The sequence below is a fragment of the Mustela nivalis genome, assembly GCF_964662115.1.
Source record: "Mustela nivalis genome assembly, chromosome: 8".
Classification (NCBI taxonomy): domain Eukaryota; kingdom Metazoa; phylum Chordata; class Mammalia; order Carnivora; family Mustelidae; genus Mustela; species Mustela nivalis.
The window spans coordinates 132,833,825-132,850,793 of NC_139027.1; the positions used below are offsets into that span (position 1 = coordinate 132,833,825).

At 43.0% G+C, this 16,969-nt stretch overlaps 1 protein-coding gene across 9 annotated transcripts in view; it reads left to right on the top strand.

Moving 5' to 3' along the window:
- SLC9A8 (solute carrier family 9 member A8) overlaps positions 1-16,969 on the top strand; it is a 70,895-nt gene that overhangs the window by 11,580 nt on the left and 42,346 nt on the right. For all 9 annotated transcript variants that reach the window (XR_014315398.1, XR_014315399.1, XR_014315400.1 and 6 more), the window contains 2 exons: positions 11,939-11,997; positions 16,753-16,836. Coding sequence is in view for 5 of the 9 variants with exons in the window: in XM_082744878.1 (XP_082601004.1) it covers positions 11,939-11,997; positions 16,753-16,836 (143 nt within the window). In the remaining 4 variants the exon portion in view is untranslated. The remainder of the gene's footprint in view (positions 1-11,938; positions 11,998-16,752; positions 16,837-16,969) is intronic.

Below are 16,969 nucleotides of genomic sequence, written 5' to 3' on the forward strand. Positions count from 1 at the left end.
TAGCTAGAGCTTAGCTGATCGCATCTCCTGGATTTCGTTTTTTCTTCATTGCTCCCCTTTGTTTTGACTTCAGTCTGAGGCAGGCTCTCTCCTGAACCTTTCCAGCTTCAAGCCTATTCTCCTTACAGTAGCAGTCATAGGGGGAAAAGTGGCCTCCTCTTCCCCCTGTTCCCACCAGAAGTTGTAGGATGCACTCTCACCTCATAGCCTCCCCCAGTCTGGACGGGAAGTGGAATGATGGTGGGGATTGGCCAACCTCCCATCCACAGGTTCATTTCTTCACTGATGCAGCAGAAATAACTGTAGCCTGTACAGCTAGGTCATGGGAGGGTTGATGGAAAATCAGTCTTGCTTTGAAAACTTCCGTTAGCTAACTCAAGTGATTGGAACGCTAAGAGCAGTTCCCAGGGAGAGGGCTGGGGTCCAGAAATACTTTTTATTATGTTAGAGGACATTTGGTTAGAATTTAGAAATGCTGACAAAGCTATCCAAATAGTTCTGTATTTCATAAAGCTATGTCAATTGAAGGAAAACTTTTTTCCTCTTACTGGAGCAAAGTGTAACAAAATATTGAGATATCCACCATTTCAAGAATTTTCAAGTTTTGTGCCAACAAAGAATCTAGATGAAGCTGCCGGAGAAAATGAGGTTTTCCGTCTTTCGGGGATAAGCTCTCCCAGCCTACCTCTTCTGGCCCAGAGTTGCTTTTCAGTTTGCTGTCATTTAGAGACATGATTGGTCTTTGATGTTAAAGATTCAGAGTTCCTAAGAAACTATCTGTATAGAAGAGAACTATCTGCCCTTTAAAATTTTTTTTTTTTAAGATTTTATTTATTTATTTGACAGAGAGAAATCACAAGTAGATGGAGAGGCAGGCAGAGAGAGAGAGAGAGAGAGGGAAGCAGGCTCCCTGCTGAGCAGAGAGCCCGATGCGGGACTCGATCCCAGGACCCTGAGATCATGACCTGAGCTGAAGGCAGCAGCTTAACCCACTGAGCCACCCAGGCGCCCCGAGAACTATCTGCCCTTTAAAAGCACATTTTCCCCTTCTATTTTATTGTATTTTCAGGTGAATCTCCAGACTTTTCTCATTCTTTATAAGAAAGTATCAACATGAAAAAATTTTTAAGAGACTTTATTTATTTGACAGACATAGACAGAGGGAACACAAGCAGGGGAAGCAGGAGAGGGAGAAGCAGGCTTCCACTGAGGAGAGAGCCCTATGCGGGGCTTGATCCCAGGACCCTGGAATCACGACCTGAACTAAAGGCAGATGCTTAATGGCTGAGCCATCCAAGCGCCCATCAGCATGAAATTCTAAAGATACTTCCTTGACACTTCTTCAGAGCTTTTCGGATACTTTTTATACTTATGAAAGTCTGTAGCTTAGGGCTTTAAATTTTTTTTTTTTTTTTTTTTTTTTGCACAAATAGCTATACAGAAAGAAAAATCCTTTTCATTAACAACTTCACCTGTTTTTATTATGCTTCATTCTCTTCCAGACCATACATAGGCTTGTACAGATTAGATGACTTTACTTGGTTTGAGTTTGTATCATTTTTTGTGTTCTTCCTTTATACTACTCTTTCCATATATTAAGTTCACATATTTACATTTATTGGTGCTGATTTTCTGTGTATTTTGGCCTGAAATTTATAAAGTATAAAAATGAAATAATTATACTGCCTCCTATCCACTGCTGTATGTAACAAAACGGGATTTTCTCCCCCACAATCATCCTTCATTTTACAGAGAAGAAAAGTCAGAAGGGGTTAAGTAAGGACTGGAAATTTGCCCTATCCAGGGCCAATAATACTGATAATTAGAACCCAGATTTGATAGAATCATTGACTAGGATATGCAGAAGTGCTCCCTCGTTATAATATTCTTAATTATGTGCCTATTTTAAAAGTTTTTTTTTTAACTGTGTGCCTTTAGTTTTATTAACTCATTCTTGTTTTGACTAAAAGATTTTAGTTTTTTTAATTCAGTGCTCTTTATGTCAATGGTGATTTTGAGTGGAATGTGATGGAAAAAATCACTCAGTTCCTGAGTTATTTACTAAAGGAAATTCAGAGGAAAGCAGATGTAGTAGATATTCTGATTATACTTAAGTTCTTAAAATTTTTTTAATTTTTTTTTTTTTTTTAGACAAAGGGAGAATCCTAACTGAAACTGTAATAGCTTTGTTCGTTTTTAGACTATTAAAGTCTAACTAATGCTGACACAGCTTACAGTGTCTCAGGGGGAACCCTCCTGAATCTGAGGTGCTTTGATTTTTTTTTTAAGAATTATTTTTCTTAAAGATTTTATTTATTTGACAGAGATCACAAATAGGCAGAGAGGCAGGCAGAGAGAGAAGGGGAAGCAGCCTCCCCGCTGAGCAGAGAGCCTGATGCGGGGCTCGATTCCAGGACCCTGGGACCATGACCTGAGCCAAAGGCAGAGGCCCACCCCACTGAGCCACCCAGGCGCCCCTGAGGTGCTTTGATTTTTTTTTTTTTTTTTTTTTTAGAGAAGAAACAGGCACTCATTTGTTGATGTTAGAGGAGCTGTCTTAGAGGCAGAGGCCAAAATTGGTTGTCAGATTGACAAAATGATCGTGTGAGACTCGGGATTTTTGAGGCTGTCATGTTCCAAGGAAGAATGCTAGCTAGCACTGTCTCTTAGTTCCCGGATGCGGGTCAGAGGTGACAAGGTCTTGGAGCACCTGTTACTTTTTTACTGCCGTGAACTAAACGTGTGCTTGGTGTGGAATAATTTCCTCCTTTTTCCTCGAGTCTCGGACTTTCCTAGTTTTATGGTCATCTTCTCTCAGTTGAGCATTTTGTCTTCCATAGGTTGTATATTTTATTTTATTTTATTTTTTTTTAATTTATTTATTTGTCAGAGAGAGAGGGAGAGAGAGCGAGCACAGGCAGACAGAATGGCAGGCAGAGGCAGAGGGAGAAGCAGGTTCCCTGCCGAGCAAGGAGCCCGATGTGGGACTCGATTCCAGGACGCTGGGATCATGACCTGAGCTGAAGGCAGCTGCTTAACCAACTGAGCCACCCAGGCGTCCCAGGTTGTATATTTTATTCTTAAATCTTCTAGTTACGTGGGAATAGGGAGATAGGCTAAGTTTTAAAATAAGAAAGGTTGTTAAATAATTGTATTCTGAAAGCTGGTGTTTGGGCTGATTCCTTGAATTTCCTCTTTCACCACCTAAATGTTCTCTTCTGTGGTGGAAAAAGGAATAACGTTCTTCTGAAAATGTGAGCTGCTTTAAAAACAAAACATATAAAACAGGCTTTCCACAGAAAACAGACAGCCCTGAGGTACGGATTCTCATCTTAACCTGCGGGACTCCTTTAAATTACTTTGAGGTGTCTCCTGTCGACTAGGTAGCAGAATCAAGGATTGGATTTTCAAAATTACCTTATGATAATATGACTTGATTCTATAATTACAGCTGACAAAATATGCTAAAAATATTTTCAAAAAATCATTTGTGGCTCAAAGAGTATTACATAATTAATTATATTCCTTTTTGCCTCATTATATAGTAGCAGACCTATCCCCTCGTGAGGATCAGGGTCCATTATCCCTGCTAGTACAGTACCCTGTTTCTAGACCAGCTGGTCTGTTGGCTCAAGTTGCCCAAAGGGACTGGTCAGCAGCCATTGCAACTCTTACTATGTGAACCCTGGGGGAAATGTCACCTTCTGGGAGCCAGGACCTTTTGACCCCCTGAGCCTAAAGTTTCAGCCTAAGAACTAGAAATTCCCCAGGTAGGAATCACCACTCCCAAGTGAGTCCCTGAGAGTGATGTTGAGTGGGGCCGCTCCTACTTTTACCCACTCTGTGCTGTCTGTACCCATGTTTACCCTTGGGGGTGTACCACCCTATAATGGCCGTTGGAATTTAATTATGGTTTTTTCGTTGTTGTTTTTAAGATTTTTTTTTTTTTTTTTTGAGAGAGCACTTGTGTGCATGAAGCCGGGGAAGAGGGTAGGGGCAGATGGAGAGGGAGGGAGAAGCAGAATCCCTGCTGAGCTCTCAGTGCAGTGCGTGCTCAATCCCAAGACCCTGGGATCCCATCCTGAACCAAAGGCAGATGTTTAACTGACTGGGCCACCCAGGTGCCCCTGGCCATTGGCTTAAGGAGTGAATCGCATCCTGAGGGGAGCATCATTCTTCACAGGATGTCATCTCCAAGCTCGTGCCTCAGTTTCTTTGAGAGACCCTCTTACCATCCTAGCTGGCCGGCAGGTTTTGGAAGGGGTGGTACATGGTAGAACTCCAAGCGGATTTACCCACTTTGCCACTTCAGTGGATCAGACACTTGTGGTTCCTGAGCAGTGGCGCAAAGACATACAGCTGGCACACGTGTCAGTCTCAGTCCAGAGGAAATACCACCCTTTCTGGGATGGAGGGGGTCTGAGGTCATCGAGTTGCTATCACGTAGCTAGCTAGTCTTCACAAGGGATGAGACCACATCAGGTGACGGGTGTCAGTCTCGGTGGCTGTCTGGTCATCTGTTCAGCAATGGAGCTAGAGGAGCCGTGGTGCGTGGAGTCCGGGCTGCTGAGCCCCTGCGCAGCCCCCATCTCTGCCATGGTAGCTTCTGTGTTCCTGAGCCCGTGGCTCCAACACCGGAGTGGCCGAGCTGAGAGGCAGCGTGAATCCTCCATGAGCCATGCTTGGCTCTTTCCTCCTCCTGTCAGCTGGTCGTGAAGAACTCCCAGTGAGGTCGGTCCTGTGTAGGACCTGAGAGGGAAGTGTTGACCAAACAGCTCTAGCGAACAGAGGCCTGGGGCGCCTGTTCACACAGGGTGCTTGTGGCCTCTAGAGCCACGCAAGCCCGATCTGCAGCGTAACACTTCCATCTTTCAGCGCGTTGCTGCTGGGCCTACCTGGCGCTAGAGCCGGGCCGTTGATGGCAACCCCACCTAGAAAGGACAGTTCTGAGCTCGTGAGCACCTGACGCCCTATGCTCGCATGCTCTGTCTCTCCCAGGGCCCCAGAGCATGCCAGCAGCTCTTCGGGGTTTTTCCTCAGGTGTTTTTCAAATGGTGTGTAGTTCTCTGCTGCAAATGCCAAGACCTTGCTCCAGAAGCCCAGAGGTCCGTGCTGAGCCGTCCTCTGACTGCAGCTTGCCTGAGATGTCGCACGCCAGCCCTTTCCACCATAGATACTTCTAGTTTGGTGGGGTCTTCCAGCTGGGATGGCTGCTTGAAGGGCAGCCTCGCCTGCTGCGTGGCCCTTTCTTCTGGGCTCCGCTCAAAACTGCCAGCCTCCCACAAACCAGTAAATGAGTTGAAGGAGTTTTCTCCAAACTTGGGGCAGGCCTTCCAGGCCTTGCGCTTCTTTCTTGGTGGTAGGAGGTGGAAGGTGCAAGTCTTGTCCTTTGCTTGGAGGCAGTGTGCTGTCATGCACCAGAGCAGTTGACCCCGAACAGGCTCCCAGGTGGGCAGGGCCCTGAAATGTTCTGTCCGCTGAAGCTCTGTGCTTCACCAAGACATCCATTCACACTTCTTGCTTGTTGTAGTAGAGTAACATGATGCCCACAGTCTAGTGGACCAGTGTGTTGTCCTGGGGAATGTCCATATGGTCTGGATCCTTTGGGACTAGGTTATGATGGAGAGCAGGAGTTAACATAAGATGTTTGACTTATTTGGGGCTTCTGTGTAATCCGGAAATAGCTTGGGGAGCTCTGTATTCCAGCGGGGGAGAGGGGGCACTTCTGCTGGCCCAGAGGGAACCCCCAGGGATCTGGAGGTTCAAGGTGCTCGTGTGCATCTCCCGAAGATAACGCCCCCACGTCTCAGAGTCCCACTTCTTCTTTAGCAGGCCTGGCGGGAGAAGGCATAGATGGACCCCCTTGAGTTCAACTTTCTCGAAGATATGCCATGCTTGCGGTTAAACCCCGCATCTGATCGTCAGTTCTAGAAGCCCACCAATTTTGGGAGATGAGGGTCTACTTACATGTTGCCAGGGAGGCCCTCCGACTCTTACCCTTTGTTTTTAAGTTGGTGATTGCCTGAGCTTGTCATTTTCTCTTTCCAAACATCATTGGCCCCCAGCAACCACCACATAATCCACTATTCTTACTTCCCCCACACCTCTTCAACCCTACAGATAATGCCTGAGCCACTGCCTCCCACCCAGTGTTCCCACTCGGTCCTCTGCAAGGGAGTCCTTGCGGTCTAAGGCAGTCCCAGGGGAGTGACATCAGGACATCCTCGTTTGCCTGCTGGCTGCTGAGTAATCCAACAGCATCTTTCAAATTTGCTTCCTGGAACCACTCCACTCTTGAAACCAGTCGTCCTAAGTTGGCTGCTGAAAAGCAGGGTCTGAGACAGGGTTGGGGACAGATAGTTTATGGAGGGGTGCGGTTTACGAATAAATCTGTAAGGAAGGGAGGAAGCCAGACTAGGGGGGGCAGAAAGAGCCAAATGCCAGGCCCGATCTCCATTTCAGCCCAGCCTGAGCCTCACTAGGAAGAGTCTGGGGCAGGAATCCACGCTGTAGTTGCCCCTCTCGAAAGCCAGGGCGTTGGACTCCTCATGCTGGCCGTGAACTGGTGCAGGGTGGGCACAGTTTCCTGATAAGGTGCCTCTGGGCGGCCGAGGGCACTTAGCTGGAGTAGGGGACGGCTGTGAGCACTTAGCAGCCAGCATTCTCCGCGGCTCACACGGATGGGCCCAGTGAAGGGGACCTGAGCAGGCCTCGTGCGTGAGAATGAAAAGTGCCTGTACCCTTGACCCAGCAGTCCCCCTTTCAGCGGTTTTTGCTCTGGATGCCCCGACCCATGGGGAATCATGTATTCAGAGTGATAGCAAAAGCCTGGGGAAAAAAAACCCAGAGACTCAAATTTTCAGAGTACTCTTCTACCTTTTAAATTTTGAACCATGTGCATCTGAAATAAAGTTAAAATAATTCACTCTTACACAATTCTGGATCTGCTATTCACTAGGTAAGTGATGCCTTACCTAGTGGTAAGGCATCACTTAGCCTCGGTTTCCTTGTCTACAAAATTTCATTATCTATAAAATTCAGGTGACAGGGTCTTTACTTCCTAGAATTGCAGATATCGAGCAGGGTAATAACCAAATTCACTCAGTATAATGCCTGCCTGCTAAGTTAATCATTAACTGTTAGCTGCTGCTATTAATATTATCATCTCTATTATGGTTTATGCCTTGCAGGGTAGTTGTGAGAATGAACTAAAATAACGTGTATTTTATACATCAGCACAGTGCCTGGACATAAGGGGGAGTATGTGCGTGTGTGTGTGTGTGTGTGTGTGTGTGTGTTTAACATGGGGCGAATAAATATATATATGTACATATGTATGTGTTTTTTAAGGGAATTAAGATTGTGTTCTACATACTGTTTGACAACCTGATTATCATCCTTAAGACATCTTAAGCATTTTTCCTGTAATATTAATTATCAGGAACATTGCACAGTGATGGTGATAGAGTAGCCATGCACCCTGGGACAGAGATGAGGGGTCTCCAGCTGTAATAGCTTTACAGATGGGGTGGCCCAGTGCAGTCTGCCTCTCTCTGTCTTAGCATCATGAAGTGGTCAGATGTCCAGTGTCACTTGCTAGCCCTGAGCCATCAGACAGGCCACTTCAGCTCTCTGAGCCTTCCTACCTGAAGCATTCTCTTGAGGATTAGAAATAATTTAAAGTGACAAATCCCAGGAGAAGGGGCTCAGCAAATAATTATTAATTGCTGGTGGTGTCCATAATGAGGTGTGTGCACCAAGATCCACTGGGGGCAGAAGAAAATGTGAGAACTTGAGTTTCTATTTTTTTAAAAAGAATTTTTTCTATTTATTTATTTTTAATCTTACTCTTTTACAATCTCTATTTTGTGTGTACATTTTCAAATATATTAGTACAGTAGCACTGTTTTTTAATAAGAAATAAAAATTTATAACTCGAGAGTACATGCTTATATTCTTTTTATTGGTAAGAATGTACAAAATTGTATCTAGGTCATTATTTCCATCTGCTGAGTAGTTGTGTGGTGTGAATTCCTTCTATAGAGTGGATCAATTTGACCTAAATTGGAACCTTAGTCTCAGAAAGGAAAGCAGTAGTTTCCAGTCTCACACTGCACCATAGTTTAGTCCTAGGACATCTAGAAAGGGTTGTTCAAGTTAAGGTAACAGTAGTGTTAATAACATCACATCATAGTTTACAGAGCTTTCTAGTGCCTTATAAATAAAAATATAGAAACAAGCTTAGGGAACAGAATAATTATGATTATGATCAATAGATATAATAACAGTTAATTATGAATCATTTTCAAATGCAGCTGCTTCATATGTAATTACAAAAGCATTAACCATGGTATTATACATTTACAAGGGAAAGAGAAAGTTGAGGTTTTAGTAGAGCAGGAAAACGCTAGCTTTAAAAATGAAATCTGAAACCATGAAAAGAGGTTCAACTTCCCTAGTAATCAGGAACGATCACTGAATGCAGATGAACTGCCAATGCAAAGTGAAACAAAGTACAACTGGTTGCCCATCATATGGGGCAGAAATGTCAGTCTGATGATTATGCAGGGTTGGTGAGGATGTGGGAGTGCTCTGGGGCAGCGGTATAAATTGGTACAGCCACTTTGGAGGATAGTTTGGCAGCATTCTCAAGAGATAAAAATGTTCATGCCATTCACTCTCCGGATGTACCCTCGGGAAACACACAAAGAGGCACGAACCAGCATGTTCATTGCAGGACCGCTATTAACGGCAAACGGTTGGAGACAGCTAGCTATCATTTGCAAATGGTTAAAAAAAATTTTGTGGCTTTTTAAAAAATTAAAGTATAATTCACATACCGTGTACAATTCAGTGCTTTTCAGTATATTCACAGGACTGTGTGGCATCACCATTATCTAATTACAAAACATTTTCATCCCTGCAAAAGGAAACCCTCTCTACCTATTAGCAGTAACTCCCCATTTCCCTCCTTCCCCCTCCCTTGGCAACCACCAACCTACTTCCTGTCTCTGTAGACCTGCCTATTCCATACATTTTGTATAAAAAAGTCTGAGGTCTTTTTTAAAAAAAATAACAGATTTATAGAGATATAATTCACATATGATACAAATTATCCATTTCATTTATTTATTTTTTTTAAAAAGATTTTATTTATTTATTTGACAGAGATCACAAGTAGGCAGAGAGGCAGGCAGAGAGAGAGAGAGGAGGAAGCAGGCTCCCTGCAGAGCAGAGAGCCCGATGCGGGGCTCGATCCTAGGACCCTGAGATCACGACCCGATCTGAAGGCAGAGGCTTTAACCCACTGAGCCACCCAGGCACCCCAGTTATCCATTTTAAATGTACTGTTCAGTGGGTTTTAGTACACTCACAGAGTTGTACAGCTATCATAACAATCAATTTTAGAAAATTTTCATCACCCCCAAAAGGACCCCCTTTCCCTTTAGGGGAATCACCCCCAAACCCCTCCTCCCCAGTCCAAGGCAACCATTTCTCTCTCTATAGACTTGCCCTTTCTGCATGTTTCGTACAAATGGACCACAAAATGTATGTTCTTTGTTCCTGGCTCCATTCAATTAGCACATTTTCAAGATTCATCCTTGCTGTAGCGTAGGTCAGTGTCCCGTTTTAATTGCCAGTTAATACTCTGTCGTGTGAATATACATTGTTTCTCCATTCATCAGTCGATGAACATTTGCATTGCCCCCACCTTTGGACCACTGTGAACAATGTTGCTAATGAACATCCATGTATGAATTTCTGTTACGAGCATTTATTTTCTGTGCCCTTGGGTGGAGTTGCTGGATCATGGGGTAACTCTGTTTTACTTTTTCAGGAACTCTGTTTTACTTTTTCTTGCAGCGACCGCACGATTTTACCTTCCCACCAGCAAAGTATGAATGAGAGCTCCTGTTTCTCTGTACCTTTGCCAGCACTTGCTTTCCTGTCTTTTTATTTTAGCCATTGGAGGGAGTGTGAAGAGCTCTCTCATTGTGGTTTTGATTTGCATTCCCCTAATGTTAAGCATCTTTGCATGTGCTGTTTGGCCATTTGTATATCTTCTTTGGAGAAATATCTGTTCAATGTGTGGCATTTTTATGCTGTGCTACGGGGCTGTTCAAAGGAATGAGGCAAATCTATATGTAGTAATCCCTGAGTGCATCTTCCAACATTTTAACACTGAGCAAAATAGCAAGTAGTAGAATGATGGATTATAGTACTGTAAATTTTATATAAATACACACACTCAGGACTGTGTGGTTAAATATGAACATGTAAGAGGATATAGAATGATCTGGTAAAATATTTCCCAAACTTCAAGACAGTTGGTCATCTGGGGGCAGGAAGAGAAAGAACTCAGGTGGGAGTGGGATCTCATCAAAAGGGATTTCTGCCTTATTTATGACATTGTGCAAAGTATTCATGAACTATTTGGTTAATAAAAAATTGTATTGGGGCGCCTGGGTGCCCCACTGGGTAGTTCAGTGGGTTAAACCTCTGCCTTCGGCTCAGGTCATGATCTCAGGGTGCTGGAATAGAACCCCGCATTGGGCTCTCCACTCGGTGGGGAGCCTGCTTCCCCACCTCTCTCTGCCTGTCTTTCTGCCTACTTGTGACCTATGTCTGTCAGATAAATAAATAAATAAATCTTAAAAATTTTTTAAAAATAAAAATTAAAAGTTGTATTTAAAAGTCCTTAAAATGTATACACCATTTGAAACTATAAGAAAATGGAAACAACTGGGGAGCCCTGTCTGGAGAGTTTAGAATCAGTGCTTTCATGCCACCTGTCAGTAGACAACTGTTCCGAAAATAGGTTCATTGACGCCCTTTATAGCCCAGATCTATTTTGTCTTGGTCTCTTTGTTTCAAAGTAATTTTATAATTGTTTTACTAATATGTAACAATTCAAATGGCATAGAGCTTTATAAAGTTAACCTTATCGACTTCTTCACCTGAAACCTCCTCCCCCACAGCAGTAAGTGTTCAAGCACTTTTCCTGATAAACTTCTCTGTTCTACTTCTAGTATTGTGCCCTCACACCAGCCAACAAAGTGTGTTTCATCGGCTTTCTGGCTCTCCTTTGTTGATAAGGAGAGAAGCTCCTTCCTCTGTAGGGGGGACAGAAGTCTTTGTCTTTGAGCACCTAGGACCCTGGTCTACAGGCTTGCTTTGTATCACCCCCTTCCAGAGATTGTGATTCCGTAGGTCTGGAGGGCTGCTCCAGTGTCTTTATTTTATAAAAAGTCCCATGGTGATCCTGATGAGTCAACCAGGTTAAAAATCATTTCTCTTGGGAATAACAGAGGCATCATAAACTGGCTCCATGATGCTTCTTTGAGAATTATTTTGGGTAGGTTCTTTACGAGAGAGTAATGAGCCTGTCAGCCTTAAGGAAACATGCCTGAACTTAGATGGTCTGTTTTGTTCCAGGAATTTCACAGAATTTTTACTTTAAGTTATTTTTAGCATTGAGGTTTTATCTCTAACTGAATACTCTGCATAGAGCTGCCATCTGAATCTAAGAAAGTGATCTTGGATTCTTTTTTTTTTGAAAATGGTGGGATGATGCAGTATGGGGCAAACTTAGCACCTGAGCTTTCTGTCTTCTCGCACTGAAGATGGGTGGATGTAGCAAAACTGACAGGTGTCAGTTTCACAGATCTTCTGTGCCCAGCAGACTATCCTGGGGTCTTGTTTTGTCAAGCTTTTCTTTCCCAGCCGCCCCCCGCCCCCACTGTTGTTGAACTTCCTTATAGCGTGTTGCCTGAGATGCGACTCAGAACTTCACACTGATTTCCATTCTTAGGTTTTCAGACATAAAATTGCAGAAATCCATAGAAGCTATATAAAGACATAATAGTTTCTCTGGAATAATAAACAGTAATCTTCCTCATATCTTAGATTATGTTCAACTTTATATTTTCTCTTCTAGGTATTCTCATGGGAGCAGTTATAAAAATTATAGAGTTCAAAAAATTGGCAAATTGGAAGGTACGTTTGCCCAACTATTGATTTTTTAACATAACTTACAATTTTTATTGATTGTTCTTCATTTTAGAGCACTGATTGTTAGTTACGGCGGCTTATCATTACTTGACTATGAGTGAAGTTTATATTGTCCCATTAATTTTTTAACATTCTGCTGGTTTTGGGTTGAGAGCTTTACATCTGACTTCTTTGAAAAAGCGTAAGTCTCACACTGCTTCAGAAGTTAACAGGGGAGCACAGGGCATCATGTTTTGTTATTTATTTGCATGTGTATAATCTTAGAATAAGTGCTGCTGTCTGGGGAGAAAGTCTCTAATTAGCATTAAACATCAGTCCTCGTGACAACCACGTGAGGTATCACATGTTGTAGACTGACCACATACTATCATCACTGTGTTTTTACAGATGAAGAAAGTGACCACAGAGAGCTTGAGACATGTCCCACATCACAGAGCTAGAAAGTGGCTGAGTTGAGCCTTAGGGCCGGATGCGCTGGCCCTGTGCTGTATTCTCTCCACCGCACCATGCTGACCTCAGTGTGTAGGCGTTCATACCTTCGTGTTCACACAGTAGTACACACATGAGCGTCATCTTGTGGCATAAGAACTAATTGGAACTCGAGTTTCAACTTAAATTTGTACATCCGTATCGAATACAGAGATTTAAAAAGTGTGTAACAAAATTGATTGTGGGGGGGCTGTAAGGTTTATTTCAAAATATTAAAGAATATTTCGTCACTAAAATTTAGCACATTCAAACCCCACTTGTTTAGATTCAGCTCCTAGGTGCTGGGATTAATTTACCTATGAAACTATAGAGTGTAAAACTTGCAAAACAAGCCACGTAGTCTGACCTACAACACAATTTGAACTGTTATAATTAGTATTCAGGAAATATTGTATGTATTGAGTGGAATCACAAAATACACGTTGAGCTCCTCCTATGATAGAGCTCTCCTCAGCTGGGGAAGGGGCTGGGTGGGCCCCACCGACACACACTGTGAATGATCTCTGTGCCCTACTACGACTGGTTGAATTTCACCACCCTCACAGTGGCTAGTTGGAGGACAGGGGACACAGGCTGTAACCCTTTCTCTGCTCCTGCCTACATCCTGATGGGTAGATCCAGCCTGCTAACACATCTGGTTTGACTTAAAATTAATTGCTCAAAATTGGAACTTATTTTAAACAACTAAAAATTGGTTTATTTTAAAATATTATCTATCTATATAAGATGCTGGAGATGTCACATAAAAACCTGAACTTCTAGCTTCCCTTAAAGAAGCAGAAACTCTCTGAACATCAGGCCCTGATGTCGCCCCGCAGAGATCCAGCAGCTTCTCCTCTGGGGGAATGCTGTGGCCTGGGGAGCCTGAGTTGGTGACCCCTCTTTAGAGCGGTGGGGTCAGGGGGAGGAGAGGGGAGGTTGTCCTCCACGTTGAGTTTTGTATGCTTCAGTTTTGTTGAATTTATTTTTCACTGGACGTTACTTTCCAAGTTAAATAATAGTAGTATATTTAATGGTACAGGCAAGTGAAGCAGAATTGGGCAGTGAATGTAATTAAGCGCCCAGAGAGCTCTCCAGACCATCTGGGCTCGAGCTCAGAAAAGGGGGAGGTGTCTAGGCTGGGATAGTTGGGCCAGGCTTCCCAGAGGAACAGGTTGTCTGTGAAAAGCTGAACCAGGAAGCAGGACACCTGTTTGGAAACCCAGTGCTGGGGGAAGCAAGGAGAGATCAGAAAATCAAGGAGTCTGGTGTTCTGTCTGTGCAGTTCTGCTGCCAGACTGTCCTGCTGGGCTTGCCTTCCGCCTGTATTATCAAATACTTACATGTTTATTTCTTGAAACAACTTTGTTTTTTAATGTTTGTTTATTTATTTATTTATTTTAAAGCTTTTATTTGTGTATTTGACAGAGATCACAAGTAGGCAGAAAGGCTGGCAGAGAGAGAGGAGGAAGCAGGTTCCCTGCTGAGCAGAGAGCCCCATGCAGGGCTTGATCCCAGGACCCTGGGATCATGACCTGAGCCAAAGGCAGAGGCTTTTACCCACTGAGCCAGCCACCCACGCGCCCCTATGTATATTTATTTTTTGTTGCAGTTTTTTTTTAAGGCTTTTGTTATAAAGCATACATAACATAAAGTGTATTATTTTAGCTATTTTTAGGTGTACATTTCAGTGGCTAAATACATGCACTATGTTGTACAGTCATCACATTATTTCCAGAACTGTTTCATCATCCCAGATAGAAACTACCTAGTAAACAACTTCCCAGTCCCCCTCCCCACAGTCTGTTCTACTTTCTGGTTTTTTGTTTTGTTTTGTTTTTCGGTATTTTCTATTTTTTTAGTCACCCCCATTCTACTTTCTGTCTTTATGAATTTACCTATTTTATGATTCCACTTTACGTAAGTAGAATCATACAACATTTGTCCTTTTGTGTCTGCTTTATTTTACTCAGCATGGTTTTTAAGGTTCATTCATATTGGAACATGTATCAGAATTTCCTTCCTTTTTGTGGCTGAATAATACTCTTTTGTAGGTATATACCGCACTTTGTTTATCCCTTCATCTGTTAATGGACCATAGGTGTTTCTACCCTTTGGCTATTGTAGACATTGCTGCTGTTAACACTGGTTTACTATAGATGTTTATTTTAAAGGAGACATTATAATAATGGGTTATAATACTGTAGTAAACCAATACTGTTTTTATAAATAAATATGATAAAAACAGAGTAGTACAGAGGCCTCCTGAAGCCTCTGAGGTCAGGCTTATTCTGTTGAAAAGCAAGATTAAGCACATTTGGAGAGCGGCTTTCCATGTCCTAACACCAACCCGCAGTGTCTTTGAATCGGAAGGGGCTGACTTTCTCAACCTGGGAGGTCAGTGGCATGTGACATACACTGCTCAAGTAACGTCTAAAATCGCCTCATACCATTTTGGGGTGATGTTGCCAAAAGGAACCTAGGATCTTTCTGTAACTCTAGGTACTCGCTAGAAGGTGGGACATGCATTTCCTGTGGCTGCCTCAGCAAATCACCCAAACGGGGGGACGTAAGACCACAGAGATTCATTATTCTTCCATAGTTCTAGACGCCAGAAATCTGAAATTAAGGTGTTGGCAGGGCCGTGTTTCCTCTGGGGAGCAAGTCCAGGGGATTTGAGGAGAATCCGTCACTGGCCTTTACTGCTTCTGGTGGTCCCAAGCATTGCTTGGCTGGGGCAGTGTAACCCCTTTCTCCTCTCTGTCCTCACATGTCCTCCTCCTTTGTGTGTGTCCTTTCCTGTCTCTTACAAGGACACTGTCATTGGGTAAGGGCCCACCCTAACTTAGTATGATCTCATCTGGATTCTTCCCTTAATTACATCTGCAAAGACCCTATTTTCAAAGAAGGTCACATCTGGGGTTCCACGTGGATGTGAATTAAGCCTGGAGGACACCGGGCAACCCACCGCAGGGAGGTTCTCTTCTTCCTCAGGTTGGGGCTGGTTTCTGAAACTCCAAAAGAATCTATACAGCACTCCTACTAGACAGGTCATGAGAATAGGTTGCCCCACAAAACAGAGATCGGCCCATTGCTTTTCACATGGTCCCGGTCTGAGTCATGAGCTTGTTGCACGGGCAGTTATTTTAAGACTTAATAAGGCATTTTCAGAAGTCATTTGCTTTCTATTTTGAGCCTTTGAATGTTATTTTAGTCTTTATGGTAACAGCTGTACATTTGTAAGAATACACTTAGCCATTCTTTTGATTAGTCAAGACAGATAAGACGTGACAGACAAGACATGAAAACTTTCATATGAGAAAGGGCTGAATTTTGCATTGTGAAGTAGGTTTTGTATTACATGTGTCATTTTGAACTTGAGGACCAATGTGAATTTTCCCTCCAATACACCAGCAATTCTATATTAATATAGAAAATGAAATTATTATGTTACCCCTCCAAAGACGGCTATATTCTAGAAATACCTTTCCTAATGGTACTTAATACTTGAATCTGAAAACATGGCAAGGGGCCTGCTTGGTCACAAGAGACTTGTCCCAAGTCACAAGGGCATCAGATGGATACTGTTTCATCATAGTCCCACATTTAGGAAAATGGCACAGTTGTCTGTGACAGGCAGAGAAAAGGCAGGGCTGTTTTAAACATGGATAGCGTCTACTCTTCCTCCAAGTGGATTTTTTTAGGGCTTACTGTTACTGTTTTCCCAGAGAATTTCAGTTTGTGGACTTATTTTTGGAAGTGTTCTGTTTTAATTGAAATGTCTTCTGTATTAAAATTAACTGTCTTTCCTTAGTAAAGAATGAAAATCAGGGGGGCCCTGGGTGCTTAGTCGGTTAGTTGTCCAACTCTTGATTTCATCTCAGATCCTGGGATTAAGGCCCACGTTGGGCTCTCTGCTGGGTGTGGAGCCTGCTTAAGATTCTCTTTCTCCCTCTCCCTCTAACCCTCCCCCATCCCTTTCTATAAAAATACTAAAAAAAAAAAAAACAAGAATGAAGAGCATATACTGTGTGTTTGGAAGCAGTTCATATGCTGGTCACCTTTTCAAATCACTTGTCCTACATTTTTAAATGCAGGTTTTATTGTGTTTTTTGTTCTTCTTCTGCTTGGTTTTATCATCAGGTAATCTTTTAAACATTGGGTGTTTCCACTGGGCTTAAGAGGACAATTACTTTGGCTCTTCACTGGTGGATTTATTTCTTAACTACATAGATTCCATCCTTCTGAAAAATACCCATTTTATATTTACAGGAAGAAGAAATGTTTCGTCCAAATATGTTTTTCCTCCTCTTGCTTCCTCCTATTATATTTGAGTCAGGATATTCGTTACACAAGGTAAGACTCAGGCCTGCGTTGGTGCTTTTGGTCTAGCTGGCTGCCTCTGTTAGTAAGGCGGCCTCTAGAAAAGCTTAGGTGTTGACCTCGCAGTGCAGGATCTGCACCCACACCCCAGGGTGCATGGTCGAAG